Consider the following 17078-nt stretch of genomic DNA (forward strand, 5'->3'; position numbering starts at 1 on the left):
CTCAAGCTAACGGCAGGACCATACCAAGCCCCAAATCCCACCTTTGTGAGTCTGTCTCATGGAACACTCCAAATGCCAATGCCGTATCCATATGGATCCAATCAGGAGAGAAAAAGCACATCGTAATTTGAGCAGGAAAAATTTAATGTAAAGAATTATTGACTTTAACAGCAAACTGAAATAACGAGGATTCACTGGTAAAGTGCTATTGGAAATCCACCTTCTGGGGTGTGGTGGAGTCATTCCCAGGGAGGTGCCTCACTGGAGGCACTCCTCTATGAAACTGACTGGGAGGTGGTGCCAGGGAAGCTGCTGACCACCTGGCACCTTTGAGGAGCCAGGTGCTGGGGAAGCCACATGCACTGCAGGGACCTGAGCAAGCTCACCTGATCAGAACTAGGAAGCAAAAGCCTTTCCTTCTGTAATGTCTCTTGAGCGCCCTCTACTGACCTTACCGTGCCAGTTAGCAAAGGAAAAATATTTCAAAGGCTCAGATCAATTTTCACAGAGCCAACAAGAAAGCTGAATTTGGAGCTGTGAGTCCATAAATCGCTAGGTGGGAACACCACAGGACTTGCGATGCTACCAGCATTAAGCGAGTGTGGGCCAGGATGCTGTACCCTGTGGGAGCTGAGTCGTCCCACACAGGGAAGAACCACCCTGTAAAATGCCAGTAGCACCCCATTATCAGTCAGGGTCCCGGCAGGAAACCGTTGCACACTCAAATGAGGATAATTTGAGAAGAGTCTGTTGACAAAAGCCAAAACAAGAATTTCTGGACATAGCAGTGGGCAAAGTCGGGGGAAACCACGAGGGAGAGTGCAGCTTTCTGGGGCGACTTACAACTGAGCCCTGACCTCCCCAGGCCTGAAGAGGCAGGAGGAGGAGGTGACTGGAACTGGGAAGGAGGGGAGTGTGTGGGAAAGGCTGCCTGACAGGATGACAGGAGTGGTGACTTTCCTCCCAGGGTGCAGCCAGCACCTCCCTCAGGTGGGGGAATAAATACCATGACCTCCTGCTCTCCTTCCCCCTGAGCTGCCAGTGCCGCAACCCTCATTCCACCCCACACTGCATGAACCCAACTGAAAGCCAGAAGTATGGAGAACTGTCAGACACTCAACACAGCCCTGCTGAGATCCAGCTTGACGGGGAGGAGGCTGAGGGCTAGGCAGGGATGGACCTGGCTGTGTCCTGAGACTGTTCCTCCGGCCCCAGCTTCAGGCCCTGGGCCCAGTCAGCCCCCAGAACATTGCAGTTGGGCAGCATCTCCTCCACCAAGATCTGAGTGAGGCCCGGGTTGGACACGGCAGGGAGGTCGGAGATGTCCAGCCTGCGGAGGTTCCTGAGAGGAGGCAAGAAGGGGGGGAGGCCCGTGTGAGGATGGCGTGTGTGTGTGTGTGCGGAGGGGGGTGTACCAGTCCCCACTTCAACACCTAGCTTCCTAAAATAAAAGCCTTCAAATGTCCAAGTACATGAAATCCACTGTTAGTTACAAATAGACACCTCTGGCTCCTACTGTTCTGCAACAGTATAAATACCACGGAGTTCTCATTAAAACAAAAAGACGACAAAGTAGGAGTCCTTCCATCCTCCCAGAGATTTCTTGCAACTATGTGCTGATGCAGCACACAGCTTGAGGTCTGTCATGGAGGCAGGTGATACGGGGAACCACCCAGCAGTGCCCCCTCCCCACTTCCTCTCCCGTATCTGTGTTGGGTGGGAGCCCCTGCCCTGGTTTGGGGCCCAGCCTGTGCTGAGGTCTCACTGGAGGTGGTGGAGGCAGGCGAGGCCCCGTTCAGAGACTTGGGGGCAACCGGCCAGTGAGAGCTCCTGCAGTGAGCCAGCCAGCTGGTAGAGGCGGCTAAGACACCAGTCATCCACATGGGGACAACGCTGCAGCGACAGGGACTGGAGCTCCTTCAGTGCCACTGTAGGGGGAGAGAGCAGATGGCACTGAGGGCCCTTCTGGAGCCCACCACAAAAGGGAAAATGCAGAGCCTTGCCCATCTCCACTCCACCCCACCCTACCCCACTCACAGAGGTTGTCCAGGCCTTGGTAGTTGATGGCACAGCCACTGGCATCGACAGCCTCTACAGGCACTGCCTGGAACTTGAAGAACTCAAGAGAGAAGCGGCCACGGCCATTTGGCCGCATCCACTCCTGGCCCTGAAACCTGGAATGGGAGACAGGGAATGTCAGCAGGGTACCCTGCCTCTCCCCAGGCCTCCAGCCTCTTGAGAACGCTCGCTAGCCCCGTACAATAAAATGATCGTATTGCATCTGGTGCACTTACTACATAGCAGGCCCTGGACTAAGGGCTTTACATGTCTGGTCTCATTGGATATTCTGACAATCCCATCCAAGATGGAATGTTTGGTCAATTTTACACACCTGGAAGCTGACGGCCAGAGAGATTACTAACATAAGAGAAAAGAGCTGTAATACAAGAATCCTCACAGATGGGCAAAAGCTGAGACATTTTCAGATACATCGACTGTTTCTAAGGAAGGTGCTAGAGGAAGTGCGCAAACAGTGAATTTTAATTGGAACCAAGATGTGGGGTGGATGGAGTCTACATGAATTGTTTTTTTCAAAAAAGAAGAAAAAGGGGGAAAAAACCCAAAGGGAAGGAGAAAGGAGGGGGAAAGAGGAAAGAAAAGAAACACATTTATTGAGCACATGTGCTATGCCAGGCCGTGTTCCAAGTGTTTAGATTGCAAATGTCTCTGAATCTTTACAGCAAACCCTGTAGGTTAGATACAACTACCATCCCATTCTACAGATGACAAAACTGAAGCTCAGGAACAAGCCCCAGGTCACACGTCAGTAGGGGGCAGAGAGCAGGGACTCACGGGGAAGGCTGTCTGACTGCAGAGCCCAGGGCTCAGAGAGACGCTCTACCACCCCCTCCAACCCCCTGACACCTTTACTGTCATACTTGACTGCGCCTCCCTGCTTCAGAACGAAATAGGCGGCTGCGATGTACGGGCCGTACTGCTCCTTGACATAGGTGAAGGATCTGCCAAGAGAACAGGAGGTGAGGGTGAGGCCTGGCGAGCACCGCCCCCATCACCATGCCCGGGTGCTGCTTGGGGGTCGGAGTCCACAGCACCAGGGCTGATGGACAGGCAGGCAGACACACAGACAGGCAAACTGAATCAGGCTGTAAATATTTATTGAGTGCCCATTAAGTGCTGGGCACTGAGGGACAGTGGCGACCAAGACAGATAACTGTCCCTGCTCTTGTGAAGCTATCTTACAGTGAGAACGGATAATAAACCAAGGAGTAAAAGCGAATTGCAGATAGTATCAATTCCATAATGAAAATAAAACACAGGGGCTGACGAGGAGTGGTTCCGGTCCGGGGTGGGGATTGGGGAGGCTGATTTAGTTCAGGTGTTAAGAAATGCTTCTCGGAGGAGGTGACACTTGAGCAGAGATCTGAGTGGTGAGAAGGAATACAGAGGTCAGGGCAAAGCCTGCCAGGCCAAGGGAACAGCTAGAGCAAAGGCTTGGAGGCTCAGATGAGGATGGTTGAACAAAGAGCAATAAGGATGCCATGTTGGTGGAGGTGAGGGGAGTCCTTGGCAAGGGTCTTAAAGCTCAGTAGAGGCCAGGCTTTAGGGCTTGGAGTTTCACTTTTATGCTAGTTGCAATCAGAAATCATCAGGGGGTTTTAAGCAAAGTGGTAATGTTATCTATTTTACTTTCTTTTCTTTTTTTTTTTTTTTGAGAAAGATTAGCCCTGAGCTAACGTCTGTCACCAGTCTTCCTCTTTTTTGCTGAGGAAGACTGGCCCTGAGCTAACATCCATGCCCATCTTCCTCTACTTTATATGTGGGACACCTACCCCAGCACGGCTTGACAAGTGGTGTGTAGGTCCGCACCCAGGATCTGAACTGGCAAACCTTGGGCTGCCAAAGTGGAACATGCGAACTTAACTGCTGTGCCACCGGGCCAGCCCTATTTTACTTTCTGAAGAATACTTTCTTCGACTGCTTTGTAGACCCTAATAGACTGCAGGGGGCAAAAGGTGACCAGTTAGGAGATGCCTACGCTAATCCAACCATAGAACGAAGGGGCTCAGACCAGGCTACAAACAATGAGGAGGTGACAACTGGTCAAATTTAGGATATTGTAGTATTTTATTGATGGACTGGATGTGGGGGCAGAGAAGAAAAGAGAGGAATCAGGGATGACTCCTTAGAATTTGGCCTGAACAACTGGGTGGGCAGTGGTGCTGTTTATTGGGATAGGGAAGGCTTAGAGGTGAGCAGACTTTCTTAGGGGGAAATCAAGGGCTTGCCATTAGCCATGTTAGGTTTGACATGCCAGCTAGACCTCTAAGAGGAGATGGTGGGCGGCAGGTTGCCTATGTGAGCTGCAGTCCTTGGGAAGGGTGTGGGCTGGAGGTGAAGATGTAAGTCAGCAAGGCTGGTACTGGAAGTCACAGGGCTGCCTTGGAGTGGCAAGGGTAGGATCTGGGTTCTGCCTGGCAGCAGTCTTGTAGGCCAGGGGTTCTCACCGATTTTTCTGGTGCACCTTCGACACCTGCTTTCGAAGCAGATATTCCCTCAGAGCCTGCACATCATAGAAGCGGTCAGCCAGGAACTGGAGCACCGTCCTCCCCTTCCTCTGATTGCCCTCTGGGGCCACTGTCCTGCTCAGGCCACGGATGCCCCTGGGACCCCCTTTCCATATTGGGGCCACCAGGTGCAGGGACTAGACAGGAGGAGAGGAGAAGAGGGGCCGAGACTGAAACCTCCTGTGAGAGACAGGGCAGTATCCCCCTGTTCTTGCTCCACGAATCTCCCCACCACCCCCACAACGCTTTGCGGCTTACTAAATTCTCCTTTCAGAACTTCCAAATTCTGCCTTTAGGAGCGCCCCAATTTCCCCACGTTTACCCAAGTTCTTCCCCTTAACCAACCCTAAATTCTCTCTTGGATTTGGTCAAATATCCTTGGTTTTCCCAAATTCTCCCCCAACCCTTATTTTTCTCTCAACATCTCTATTATCTTACCTCTTAATTTCCCATAAATTATTTCCTTAATTTTATCCATTTCTCCCTGGAGTCTTCCTTAATAAACCATTTCTTTCCCCAAAATATAATCTTAATTTCTTTCCAAACCACCCTTAATTTACCTCTTAAAGCCGCCAAACTCTTCCTTCAATTTCCCCTCCAAAGTCTTCTCTTAGCCTGTCCCAATTTCTGTTTTTGCCCCAAATTCTCAGAATAAGTTTGCTCAAATCCTTATCTTCCCTCAAAATTCCTCTTAAGCCTCTTAAGCTCCCGACCTCTTACTTTCATTTTCCCTAAATCCACTCCTTGATTTTGCCCAATTCTTCCTGAATTCTTCCCACGAATACTGCAAATCCTCTCCTTAACTTTCCCCAGGTCTTTCCCTTGGAACTCCCAAATTCACCTCTAGGTTCCTGCCCCTTACCCCCGCCATCATCCCTTTGGTTTTCCATCTAAATTCCTAACTCTCCCACGAGTTTCCCTCACCCATACCTTCTGGTCTCCTACCCTTGGAGCTCAAAGGCCAGTTTCTCCGCAATCCCGCAAACCCTCTTCCGCTGCAGGTCCCACTCTCGGCCGCCCAATGACTCCCTGGGCCCCCAGTCGAATCCTTCCTTTCGATTGGCTGAGGGGCCATCTTCGGAACACACTTCCTACTTCCCCATTGGTTCCTCTCCGCCAAGTCCCCGCCCCGCTCCCTCTCCAAACGTCCTCTGCGACCAGCGCCGCTACTTCCGGGCTCCTGAGGGCCACACGTGTACACTCCCAGCGCAAGGACCAGCGGAGGAGCCTCCTGCTCCTTCTCGCTTCCTGCTCCCTGGGCAGCGACAGAGTCCCTGAAGGCAGAGGTAGCAGAGCGGATTTCAATTTTGGGGACTCCAGGAGCGCCGGTCACCTACCGCCTTGGGCGCCGCCATCTTGATAGGATTACGTAACCGGAAGGGGCCGGTCTTATTCCACCCGCCTAATTCCGGCTAAGACTTCTCTTCGTACGGCCACACCTCCTCCGTTTTCCAACCCTCCTCGTAAAGGCGCCAGCTCTTTTTACTCTTGGGTTTAGGGATTGCTGGGAGCCCTCTCCGTGGGCCTTAAAATGGGACTCTGCAGGCTTTCCCTAGGGGAGGGTGTGCAATACTTCCTGGTGGAGGAGCGACCTTCCCCCCGGCTGTGCTCACAGTCCCCCTGAACTTGCTTGTTCCTTCAGCTCTCACTGGCTACCTCCGTAAAACAGGGAATGATGTGACTGAGAAAGTGACTGTCTCATTCTTTAAGCCAGGGTCAGGGAAGGGAGAGGTCGAGGGTTTTGGTGAAGTTAAACTTCAGGGCAAGAGACAGAGGTGAGCTCTCAAGACTAGTATTGTGATGTGTTCTCGATTTCAGTTTGGAGTTCAAGGCTAGATCTCAGGGTGAAGTTTCAAGGTGAAGTCTTCTGGATAGAATTATTCATTCACTCCCCAGGTATTTACTGAGCACCTACTACGTGTCAGGAACTACCCTGGGTGCTGAGGTTACCGTGGTGAACAGGACAGACCAAGTCCCTCTATCAGGGAGTTAACATTTCAGGCAGGGAGAAGATGGATAAGAAACAAATGAATAAGCAAGATAACTTCAGATAGTGTTTGATAAGAGGCAAATAAAAACAGGCAATATAATAGGGAGTGACTAGGGGGCAGGGCCATCAGCAAAGGCTCTCTGAAGAGGTGCCAATTAAGTGGAGGTGAAGATAAGGAGACAGCCATTCAAAGATCTGGGGGAAAAGTGATCCAGGCAGAGGTAACAACCAGTGCAAAGGCCCAGAGGTGGGAACCAGCTTGCGGAGAGAGGTAGGAGACTGGGTCAGAGTGGTGGGCAGAAAGCTGACTGCTTTATTCCACTCTCAGGGGTGTGTTATGATCTGATCGACATTTTCTAAAGATCATCTCTGCCATGTGGAGAACAGATCTTGGAGGGGAAGGGTGGAAGCAGGGCTGTAGCAAAGAGGCTACTGAAATAGTCTAGACAAGAGCTGAATGGGGACAGGAGCAGGGACGGGGTGATGGAAATGGTGAGAAGTGCTCAGATTATGAGTCTGTTTTGAAGAGCATGCCAATAGTTCAAGAAACTGAAAGGATAGTGATGCCACTTATGGAACTGGGGAAACTGGGATTGGAGCATGTTTGGAAGAGCAGGGGTAGGCAGAATAGTGTCCCCTCCCAAAATATGTGCATCCTGATCCCTGTGAATGTGTTACATATGTGGTAAGGGGAAGATGTGATTAAGTGAAGAATCTTGAGATGGGAAGGTTATCCTGGATAATCGGGATGGGCCCGATGTAATCACAAAGGTCCTCTTAGATGAAGGCAGGAGGGTCAGTCAGTAGGAGACGTGATGAGAGGTGCAAGAGGTTGGAGTGATGCAAGGAAGGGGCTGTGAGCCAAGGAGTGCGGGTGGCTTCCAGAAGCTGAGAAAGGCTAGGAAATGGGTTCTACCCTAGAGCCTCTAGAACCCAGCCCTGTGGACCCACTTTAGACTTCTGACCTCTAGAACTGTAAGATAATAACTTTGTGTTGTTTTAAGCCACTAAGTTTGTGACAATTTGTTACAGGAGCAGTGGGAAACTAATACAGCGTTGTAAGTCCCAACTCAGAGTTCTGTTTTGAGTATATTCACCTTGAGATGCCTGAGGCATCCAGGTGGAGATGCTGAGTAGAGGTCTGGAGCTCAGGAGGGAGGTCAAGGCTGGAGTCACAGACTTGGGAGCCATTGATGTACAGATGGAATTTGAACACCCTGAGCCTGAAAGACAGATTCTAGCAGAATGAGGCCCACAGTGTGTCCCAACCTTTCCCACAGCCGGGCCAATGCTGATAGTGATAATATCTGTGGGCAAGTCTGTGGTTGGTAGAATTGGCTGTTCCCCTGTAGGACAGCAGCCTGGACACTGAGGGGTCATCCTCTTGGAAGCCACCATTGGCTGCTCAGGCACACTGGTTGGGAGGCCCTGGAATGGCCTGAGTGGAGTAGAGGGAAGGACCAAGCAGGGGGTTAACCAGGGGCCAAGTGGAGAAGAAGGCAGCAGAGGAGACTGAGGAGGAGTAGGAGGAGATGAGACCAGGCATTCAGACATCAGCACCCATAAGAGGTCAGGCCTGAGAAGAGGTAGAGTGTGACCTCTGCCAGAGGGGCTGTGGTTGGACCCTTGTGCGCAGAGTTGAGGTTAGACGTCAACAGGAAAGAAGAAACACACGAGGCTGCTGATTCTCACTGCAGAATGGACTTTGGGATGCTATCCCAGCCTCCTCCTCCCCCACCTCCGCTCTGCCCTTTCCTCCCCCCACCCCCAAGCTCCCCAGGGGACTGGGTCACTCTGGACCTTGCTACTTCCTGCTCCTGGCTGCTGTTGCTCAGAGACTATGGAGCAGTGGAGGCAACTGAGGCAGGCTGGACTCGTGCCCCCAGGGCTAGGCCCACCTCCCCCGGCCCTGATGGCGGTCCCCCCAGCGGGGAGGGCTGATCAGACCCTCATGTCCCCAGGGTTAAACACTGAAGGTGTCTGGGACCGTCTTCTGTGGATCTGGGAAGAGCTGGTGAGTGAGAGGTTTGAAGGGGCAAGAGATGAGGGGTGGGGAGACAGAGAGAATGGATGAATGAACAAGCATGAATGGAAATAGAAGGGGCTAGAGATTGAAAGACAGACATTGACAGACAGGAATAGAGAAATAGAGAGAGAGATAGATACAGAGAAAGAGATGGAGACAGAGACATAGAAAGATCCGAAGACTGAGAGACAGGAATAGAGAGGGACAGAGACAGAGAGACCCAGAAAGAGAGAGAGAGAGAGAGATGGAAAGCAGAGATTGAGAGCAGCAGCAGAGACAGAGACTCAGATTAAATCTGAGAGACAGAGAGAGGTGGAGACAATCAAAGGCAGGAGCAGAGAAATAGAGACAGACAAAGAGACAGGGATATGGAAAGAAAGAGACAGAGACAGACAAGTGGAGACATAACAAGACAAGGAGACATAATAAGAGAAACAAAGAGACTTAAGACTCAGAGACACAGAGAGAGAGGTAGGGACAGTGAGGGACAATGAAATGGAGAGACAAAGACAGACAGAGACAGAGATCAAGAGACACTGGGAGATCAGGATGGCACTTAGGGTCCAGGGACACACTGGGGACCCCACCCAAGTGTTGCAGGCCTGGATTGTTTAGAAAAAATATTTATGACACCTTTAAAGATGGTAAGGTGATAGGTGTAGGGACCACAGTGATGGGATTTTTGCAGTAGAAGAGAGAGAGAATGGGCTCAGCTCTGAATACATCATGGGCAAGTGGGGATTTGTAGCCAAGGAGCAGCCGTCAGTGGATGGAAAATTCCTAAGAGGACACATCATGGGTAAGGGGGGATTCTGGTAAAAGGCCTAACGGGATTCTTGCTGGAGGCAGGCCAGGGTGATCAGACAGCACTCCGGGGATGGTGGAGGGTGAGCAAGCTGACCAGATATGGAGGTTGATCAGATGGGGAGGATGGAGGATTCTTGCTAAAACTGGATTTTACAAGGAAGTGCACAGATGGGTCTAGGAGAAGGTTCAGGAGCCTGACTCAAGTTGGGTCAAGCAAAGAATATTGTCAGGACTTGAGCCGGGACCTGCTCCCACCCAGGTTCCGGAAGGGGGCAGCTCAACTGCTTGTCCTTTGGGGAGGGATGCCCATGACTCCCCCTTCTCACTGGCAGGGGAACCTCCGCCGAGTGGACGCCCAGCTGCTGGGCCAGCTGTGCAGCCTGGGGCTGGAGATGGGGGCGCTACGGGAAGAACTGGTTGCCTTCCTGGAAGAAGAGGAGGAGAAGGAGAGCATCGAGGAAGAGGAGGAGGGCAAAGAGCCCGAGCGCAAGAAGGAGGAAGGACACCTGGGGGCCTCCCACCCAGCCCAGTGCCACCGCCTCCCTGACTTTGAGATGACCATCTGAGGCCCTGCCAATGTGCTTCCGATTGACATAGGAATGAGATGCAAATTTATGCAAAGAAGACGGGGGATGTGCAGGTCAAATCAAGTGAAATGTTGATTTGGAGCCCACATGTGTTCCTTGAACAAGTACTTTCTCTGAAGATGTCTGAGATGAGACTGAGGGGTTGGCCTGTGAGCTGTGGGCATGTTTGTGGGTGATCAGGGAGGTTTGTAGAGAAACTCTAGGTGTATTTGCAGAGGAGCCGCAGGTGTGTTGCAGAGGAGACGTGGGTCTCTGGTGGAGATGTGGGTAGATGGCTACTGAGCACCTGAGACATGGCTAGCCCTAATTGAGGTGCTCCGTATACACACCAGATTTCAAAGGCTTGGTATGATAAAGAGATTATCAAACATTTCCACAATCTTAAAAATTAATAACATTGAAATGATAAATATTTTGAGTATATTGGGGTAAATAAAAAGATTACTAAAATTAATTTCACCTCTTGTATTTTTAAAATTTTTTATTGTGGTAAAATATATATAACATAAAATTTACCATTTTAACCATCTTTAAATGTCGAGTTCAGTGGTGTTGAGTACATTCACATTGTTTTGCAACCATCACCACCATCCTTCTGCAGAACTCTTTTCATCTTCAAATTGAAACTGTCCCCATTAGGCCGGCCCTGTGGCCGAGTGGTTAAGTTCACGCGCTCCTGGAGGCGGCCCAGGGTTTTGCCAGTTCGGATCCTGGGCGTGGACGTGGCGCCACTCATCAGGCCACGTTGAGGCGGCATCCCACATGCCACAACTAGAAGGACCTGCAGCTGGGATATGCAACTATGTACCAGGGGGGATTTGGGGGAGATAAAGCAAAAAAAAAAAAAAAAAGAAAAAAAAAAGATTGGCAACAGTTGTTAGCTCAGGTGCCAATCTTTAAAAGAAAAAAAAGAAAAAGAAACTGTCCCCATTAAACAACTCCCCATTCCCCTCTCCCAGCACAGCACCTGGCAGCCACCATTCTACTTTCTGTCTCTATGAATCTGACTGTTCCACAAACCTCATGTGAGTGGGGTCATGTGTTTGTCTTTTTGAGTCTGGCTTATTTCACTTAGCATAATGTCTTCAAGGTTCATCTGTGCTGCAGCATGAGTCAGAATTTCCCTCCTTTTTTGAGGCTGAATAATACGTCATTGCATGTACCCACCTAATTTTGTTTATCCATTAATCTATCGGTGGGCACCTGGGTTACCACCTTTGGGCTATTGTGAATGCCATTGCTATGAACAAGCGTGCAGAAATGTCTGTTCAAGTCCCTGCTTCAATTCTTTGGGTATATGCCCAGAAGTTGGATTTCTGGATCAAATGGTGATTCTATGTTTAATTTTTTGAGGAACAGCTTTGCTGTTTTCCACAGCAGCTGTACCTTTCACATCCCCACCAGCAATGCATGAACGTTGGGATTTCTCCACATCTTTGCCAACACTTATTTTCTTTTTCTTCTTCCTTTTTCTTTTCATCCTAATGGGTGTGAGAAGGTATCTCATTGTGTTTTTGATTTGCATTTTCCTAATGTTAAATAAGATTGAGTGTCTTTTCATGTGCTTATTCATCTGTTTCTTTTAACATTTTCAAATGACTGCTAGAAAATTTTAAATTACATATGTAGCTCCCGTTGTATTTCTATGTCACAGCACTATTTCAGACATTTGAAAATGGAATGTGGGTGTGAGTAGATGAGCAGGGAGGGTTTATAGATGTTCCCAGAGGTGTTGCAAATGTGTCAGACCTCCCCCTGCAGGAGACAGGCTGGTACTGCGGGTGGTGGCTGAGGAGAAGCTAGGCTGCATATGGAACTCTTGCCCAGGTCCGCGTTTGCAGAAAAGATGCCCAAGTCACCAGGTGGAGAGTCCAGACTGAGGAGAGGCATCTCTTCAGGGGAGACACTTGGACATTCATAAAACCATTACTCCCAGTGAGGACAAACACTCAGTGATACTTTGGAAAATTCTTCATCACAACGCTTTCTAGTTGGGAGTGAGGATGTTCCCAGAGAAGTGAGATGTTGGCAGAAGAGGTGCTGAATCCCTGTCTATGAGGATATCCTCCTTAAAAATAACCTGTTGTTTTTTGTCCCCCAAGTCTGGGGTGGTGCAGGGGGAGTTTAGGGGTTAAGACTCCATCCCCACACTGGTCCTCCTTTGCCAGCCTTAGCCAGATCTTAAGGTGCTGGGAGCTCTGCTGCGGGAGGGCTGGAGAGGATGTTGGAAGTCCAACCCCAGCACCCAGGCAAGGGGAAAGACACCTGAAGAACATGCAAATGAGCAGCTCTCCCTCTCTTTTACTTGGCACTCTAAAAAGAGGCTGAGGGCAGTTTGGGGTCTCTTGGCAGCTCCATTCAGGCTGTTGGAGTCACAAGGGCTGAGGGAGTGGGGCTCCATGCCACAGAGTCTGGGTCACTCTTGGAGGGGGAGGCACTGAGAAGAGCCTGGAGTGAGTGACTTGGGAAGGAATGCTCAGTATTCAAGGACAGCATGGTGGGTGGCTCCTGATGTCTGGGTGGGAGTTGCTTTGAGCCATGGCCTTGGCCACAGAGGTGACATGTATGGGGAAGACACTCAGGGAGTTAGGGTGGATGTGGTTAGCAACACTGGTACCATCCTCAGCACCACCCTGACTGAGCTACAGCCAGCAATGACCAAGTCAGCTCCAGGCCTGCCCTCCTGTAGCTTAGCCCAGCCAAGGGGGAGAAAGCTCTCACCACACAGGGACAGCCAATATGACCAGGGCTGGAATGGAGGGCCCAGAAAGAGGAGTTGTGGCTGGGATAGGGGAGGCGTAGGTGGCTGAGGGACTCAGATGAAGCAACAGGCCCAGCCTTAAACATCAGGAAAGTGTTCTTAGAGGAGAACCAAAGGAATAAGTGCAAATGAGCCAAGCAAAGAAAGAGTGTATGCTTCCCAAGCAAATGGGAAGAGTGCAACAAGCAGAAAACAGCACATGCAAATGATCCAGTGACACAGCCCCTTGCTACTCAAAGTGTGGTCCATGGTCCAGCAGTGTCAGCATTGCTACAGCTGTCTCCTATTGCATAACAGAGAACCCCAAACTCAGTTGTTTTAAAACAATAGCAACGTGTATTTTGCTCTCGAATCTGAAATCTGCAGGGATAGCTCATCTCTGCTTCATGATGAGCTATTGAGTTTCAGCCAGAACCATCTGAAGGCACAATCACTCACATGTCTGCAGTTGATGCAGGCTGTTGGCTGGGGGCCTCTGTTCCTCTGTGTTGTCTCTCCATGTGGCTAGGTTGGGCTTCCATAGAGCGTGGTGGGTGGATTCCAAAGGCAAGTATCCCACAGAGAGATCCAGGCAGCGGCCATATTGCCTTGTAGGACCAGGCCTCAGGAGCTCTTCAGTCACCCTCCCATGTTCCATTTGTTGAGGCAATCCCAAAGTCCTGTCCAGGTTCAAGGGAAGGGAAAATGGGCTTCACTTCTTTATAGGGGAGTGCAAGGTTCTGGAAGCATGTGGGACAGGAAATATTGCTGTGGTCATTTCAGAAAACACTGTCATTAGGGAAATTATGCAAATTAAAACCACAATGAGATACCACCTCACATCGAGTAGGATGGCTATAATCCAGAAAAAGGAAAATGACAAGTGTTGATGAGAATGCAGAGAGGTTAGAACTCTGTTGTGTTGCTCATGGGAATGTAAAATGGTGCAGCTGCTGTGGAAAACAGTTTGGTGGTTTCTCAAAAAGTTAAATGTAGAGTTACCATATAATCCAGTAATTCCACTCCTAGGTGTATATCCAAGAAAGACATACACAAATGTTCATAGTGGCATTATTCATAATAGCCAAAAAATAGAAACAACCCAAATGCCCACAACTGGGAAATGGGTAAGCAAAATGTCATGCATCCAGACAATGGGATATTATTCTGCCATACGAAGGAATGAAATACTGATCCATGCTGCATTATGAATGGGCCTTGAAAACATTATGCTAAGTGAAAGAAACCAGACACAGAAGGCCAAGCATTGTATGATTTCATTTATATGAAATGTCCAGAAGAGGCAAATCCATAGGGAAAGTGGATTAGCAGTTGTCTGGGGTTGAAGGGAGGTGGGAATGTGGAATGATTGCTTAATAGGTATGAGGTATTCTTTTTGAGGTGATGACAATGTTCTGGAATTAGATAGTGGTGATGGTTATACAATGTGAGTATACTATAAATCACTGAGTTGTGCACTTTCAAAGGGTGAATTTTATGGTGTGTGAATTATATCTCAAAAAATAAGGGTTGGTCATTGGAGGGTACCAGATGGGCATTGGTGAGGCTGGACCAGGCAGGACTCTGGGGAGGGGAGGAGGCCCAGTGGGAGGGAGGCTCAGGAAGCAAGAGACAGGTGGTGGAGACTGCTGGGCAGGGCTGCAGTGGGGAGGGGCATTGGCTTGGGTACTAGAGGATGGGGACACAGACGAGGAGTGGGTTTGTGAGAAGATCACATGTGTGTTTCTGAGGCATCTTGACTGTGTGTGTGGGAGTCATGGGAAGGCCCATTTCATGCATGCACACATATGGATGTGTTAATGGATGTCTTTCCCACTGCCCCATGGGAACAGGGTCAGAGACTCTGAGAGGCGGCCCATCTGCCTCAGCACAGGCTGTGTGTTTGAGGGTGGTTAGGCCTTGGCTGGCCCTCCATGCCAGACACCCTGAGTCTCTGGTCCCTCAACTCTGCCACCACCTCAGTCTGAGAAAATATAAAAGACTCTGGTCCAGACCAAGTCAGACGTCTGGAATTATTTAGGCTCATGGCCAGGGTTTGAGTGTCTGTGTGCTTAGAGGTCAGATGTTAGGGAGATGAGTACCTAGGTCCACATGGGTCACAGGTCAGGAGACTGGGCACTCAGTTCCCTTGGGCCTGAGGTCGGAAGACTAGCTGACAGGGTTCCAATGGGTCAGAGGTCAAGGAACTGATGACCAGGTGTCTACGGGCTCAGTGACCTTGGGCAAGTGACCACCTCTCTGAACCTCAGTTTCTTCATGGGTAAATACAGATGATTATGCCACCTGCCTCTCAGGGCTGGGTGAAGATTCAAAGATAACTCATTGGGAGTGGTTGGCACAGTGCCTGGCAGGTACACAGGGCTCAGAAAATGAGAGCTGGATGGTAAGGTGGACTGTGAGGCTGGGGGCCTTGGGCCCTCTGTCGCAGGGCTCCACTTTTCATTCATTCCACAACCATTTACCGGGCACTTGATGTGTGTGAGGTGCTGTTCAAACACTGGGGATTCTGGGAAAACAAGACAAGACAAGCAGAAAGACAGCAATCACAGCAGCTAATGCTCACCAGCATGAAGTGTGCAGAGCCCGGGCAAGAGGTTTCATACGCCCCAGCATACTCAACCCTCAGGAGGGCATCGTCTTATAGACCAGTACAATGAGCTTCACCACGGGCTGCAACTTGTTAGAAAACAACTTGTTAGAAAATTTAAAATTACACACCTGACTTGTATTATATTTCTATTGGATGCTGTGGCGCCCTGCATCCACCAGGTGGCGCCAACATAGGCTTATGCAGCCCCACAAGCTATTGGGCAAGAACGGGATCCTATAAATTGGAATGGAGATCTGTGGAAAGACGCTGATGAAGCTGGAGACATTGAGCCCCTAAATTCTGATGAGTCTTTCTTGCCAGTGGAAGAAGACTCCCACCCTAAATGTGGTCTGTTCAGCCCCGTTTGAGGGGCTTAATCCTGCATCACCTGAGCAAATGGTATTGGTCTTCCCTGAGGCAGTTACCATGGAAGACGATATTGATTCCCCTCAGGACCCTCCCCACCCTTTTTTGCTTCTAGACCTCAAACTAGACTCAAGTCCCAGCAGGAGCCTGAAGGTGAGGTACAAAGTGTGTCCCAGGATGAATGTGAGTTATACTCCAAAGGAAGTACTTGAGTTGTAGAAATTTATATAGACAGAAATCTGGGAAACAGGTGGGCATGGACATTAAAGGTGTGGGATAATGGTGGAAGGGAAGTTAATTTGGATTGGGCCAAATTCATTGATATGGGCTAACTCATCAGAGATTCTGCATTGAATGTTGCAGCTCAGGAGTTAGAAAGTGTTCTGACAGTTTAGTTGGTTGGTTGGCCGAAACATGGATGAAAAGGTGGGCCACAGCGAGCAAAGCAGAAATGCTACATCTGCCTGGGTTTGATACAGATCTTCCTGGACTTATGATGGGGTTACATCTCGATAAATCTGTCAAAAATTGAAAGTATTGTGAATCCAAAATGCATTTAATACACCTAACATACCGAACATTCTAGCTTAGCCTAGCCTACTGTTACTGCACGAAAATGGGGTTCTCCCTTCTGATGCCCATAAACAAGCTAATTAAATATGGAATCAGGTTTTGGGAAAAGAAATCAAATTTATTCTGTGAGATTGATCTGCAGGGAGGTAGGGAGCATGTGCCCTCAGATCTATCTCCTCAGTTCACCTTTGGGGCAAAATTTAAGAGATTAGGGAGAACAGGCTGGCATGTAGAAGCACTGGTGGGACAGGGTTTTGTTTTTTTTTTTAAATTTTATTTTTCCTTTTTCTCCCCAAAGCCCCCCCCCCCCGCTGCCCAGTACATAGTTGTGTATTTTTAGTTGTGGGCTCTTCTAGTTGTGGCATGTGGGACGCCGCCTCAGCATGGCTTGATGAGCAGTGGCGTGTCCATGACCAGGATCTAAACCGGTGAAATTCTGGGCCACCAAAGCAGAGCGTGCCAACTTAACCACTCAGCCCTGGGGCCAGCCCCTGGTGGGACAGGTTTTGATTGGTGGCCTTCAAGCATTTATGGTGAGATTCCACATATTTGGATGAGGTTCTAAGCATTTCTGATGAGGTGGGGAAGGAATTTTAACAGTGGATCTTTCTGAATGATGGACCCCTCACTTCTGATAAGAGTCTGACTTTTAAGTCCTGGACGTGTCCTGGTCCTTTGGTTCCATGGGGAAGAGAATCTTTAGTTCTGCAGTCATTTCAGGTCAATATTTCTTCTTCTGCACATGCTCTGGCTACACGACTTTGCAAATTTTCTGAAAGACAATTTCTTTTT

The 17078-nt window shown here is 49.5% G+C and overlaps 2 protein-coding genes across 2 annotated transcripts; one reads left to right on the forward strand and one right to left on the reverse strand.

Moving 5' to 3' along the window:
* Positions 1-123: 123 nt before the first annotated feature.
* Positions 124-5995, reverse strand: DMAC2 (distal membrane arm assembly component 2). The gene is made up of 6 exons (XM_008537625.2): positions 5924-5995; positions 4527-4723; positions 2940-3020; positions 2038-2174; positions 1766-1928; positions 124-1342 (listed from the first exon to the last, which is right to left on the reverse strand). Exons 1-6 carry the CDS (start codon positions 5939-5941, stop codon positions 1165-1167), a joined length of 774 nt encoding a protein of 257 aa, XP_008535847.2. The 5' UTR covers positions 5942-5995; the 3' UTR covers positions 124-1164.
* On the forward strand, positions 5755-10450 carry ERICH4 (glutamate rich 4). The gene is made up of 2 exons (XM_008537626.2): positions 5755-8590; positions 9742-10450. Exons 1-2 carry the CDS (start codon positions 8417-8419, stop codon positions 9973-9975), a joined length of 408 nt encoding a protein of 135 aa, XP_008535848.2. The 5' UTR covers positions 5755-8416; the 3' UTR covers positions 9976-10450.
* Positions 10451-17078: the final 6628 nt, after the last annotated feature.

The sequence above is a fragment of the Equus przewalskii genome, chromosome 9, assembly GCF_037783145.1.
Source record: "Equus przewalskii isolate Varuska chromosome 9, EquPr2, whole genome shotgun sequence".
Taxonomy (NCBI): Eukaryota; Metazoa; Chordata; class Mammalia; order Perissodactyla; family Equidae; genus Equus; species Equus przewalskii.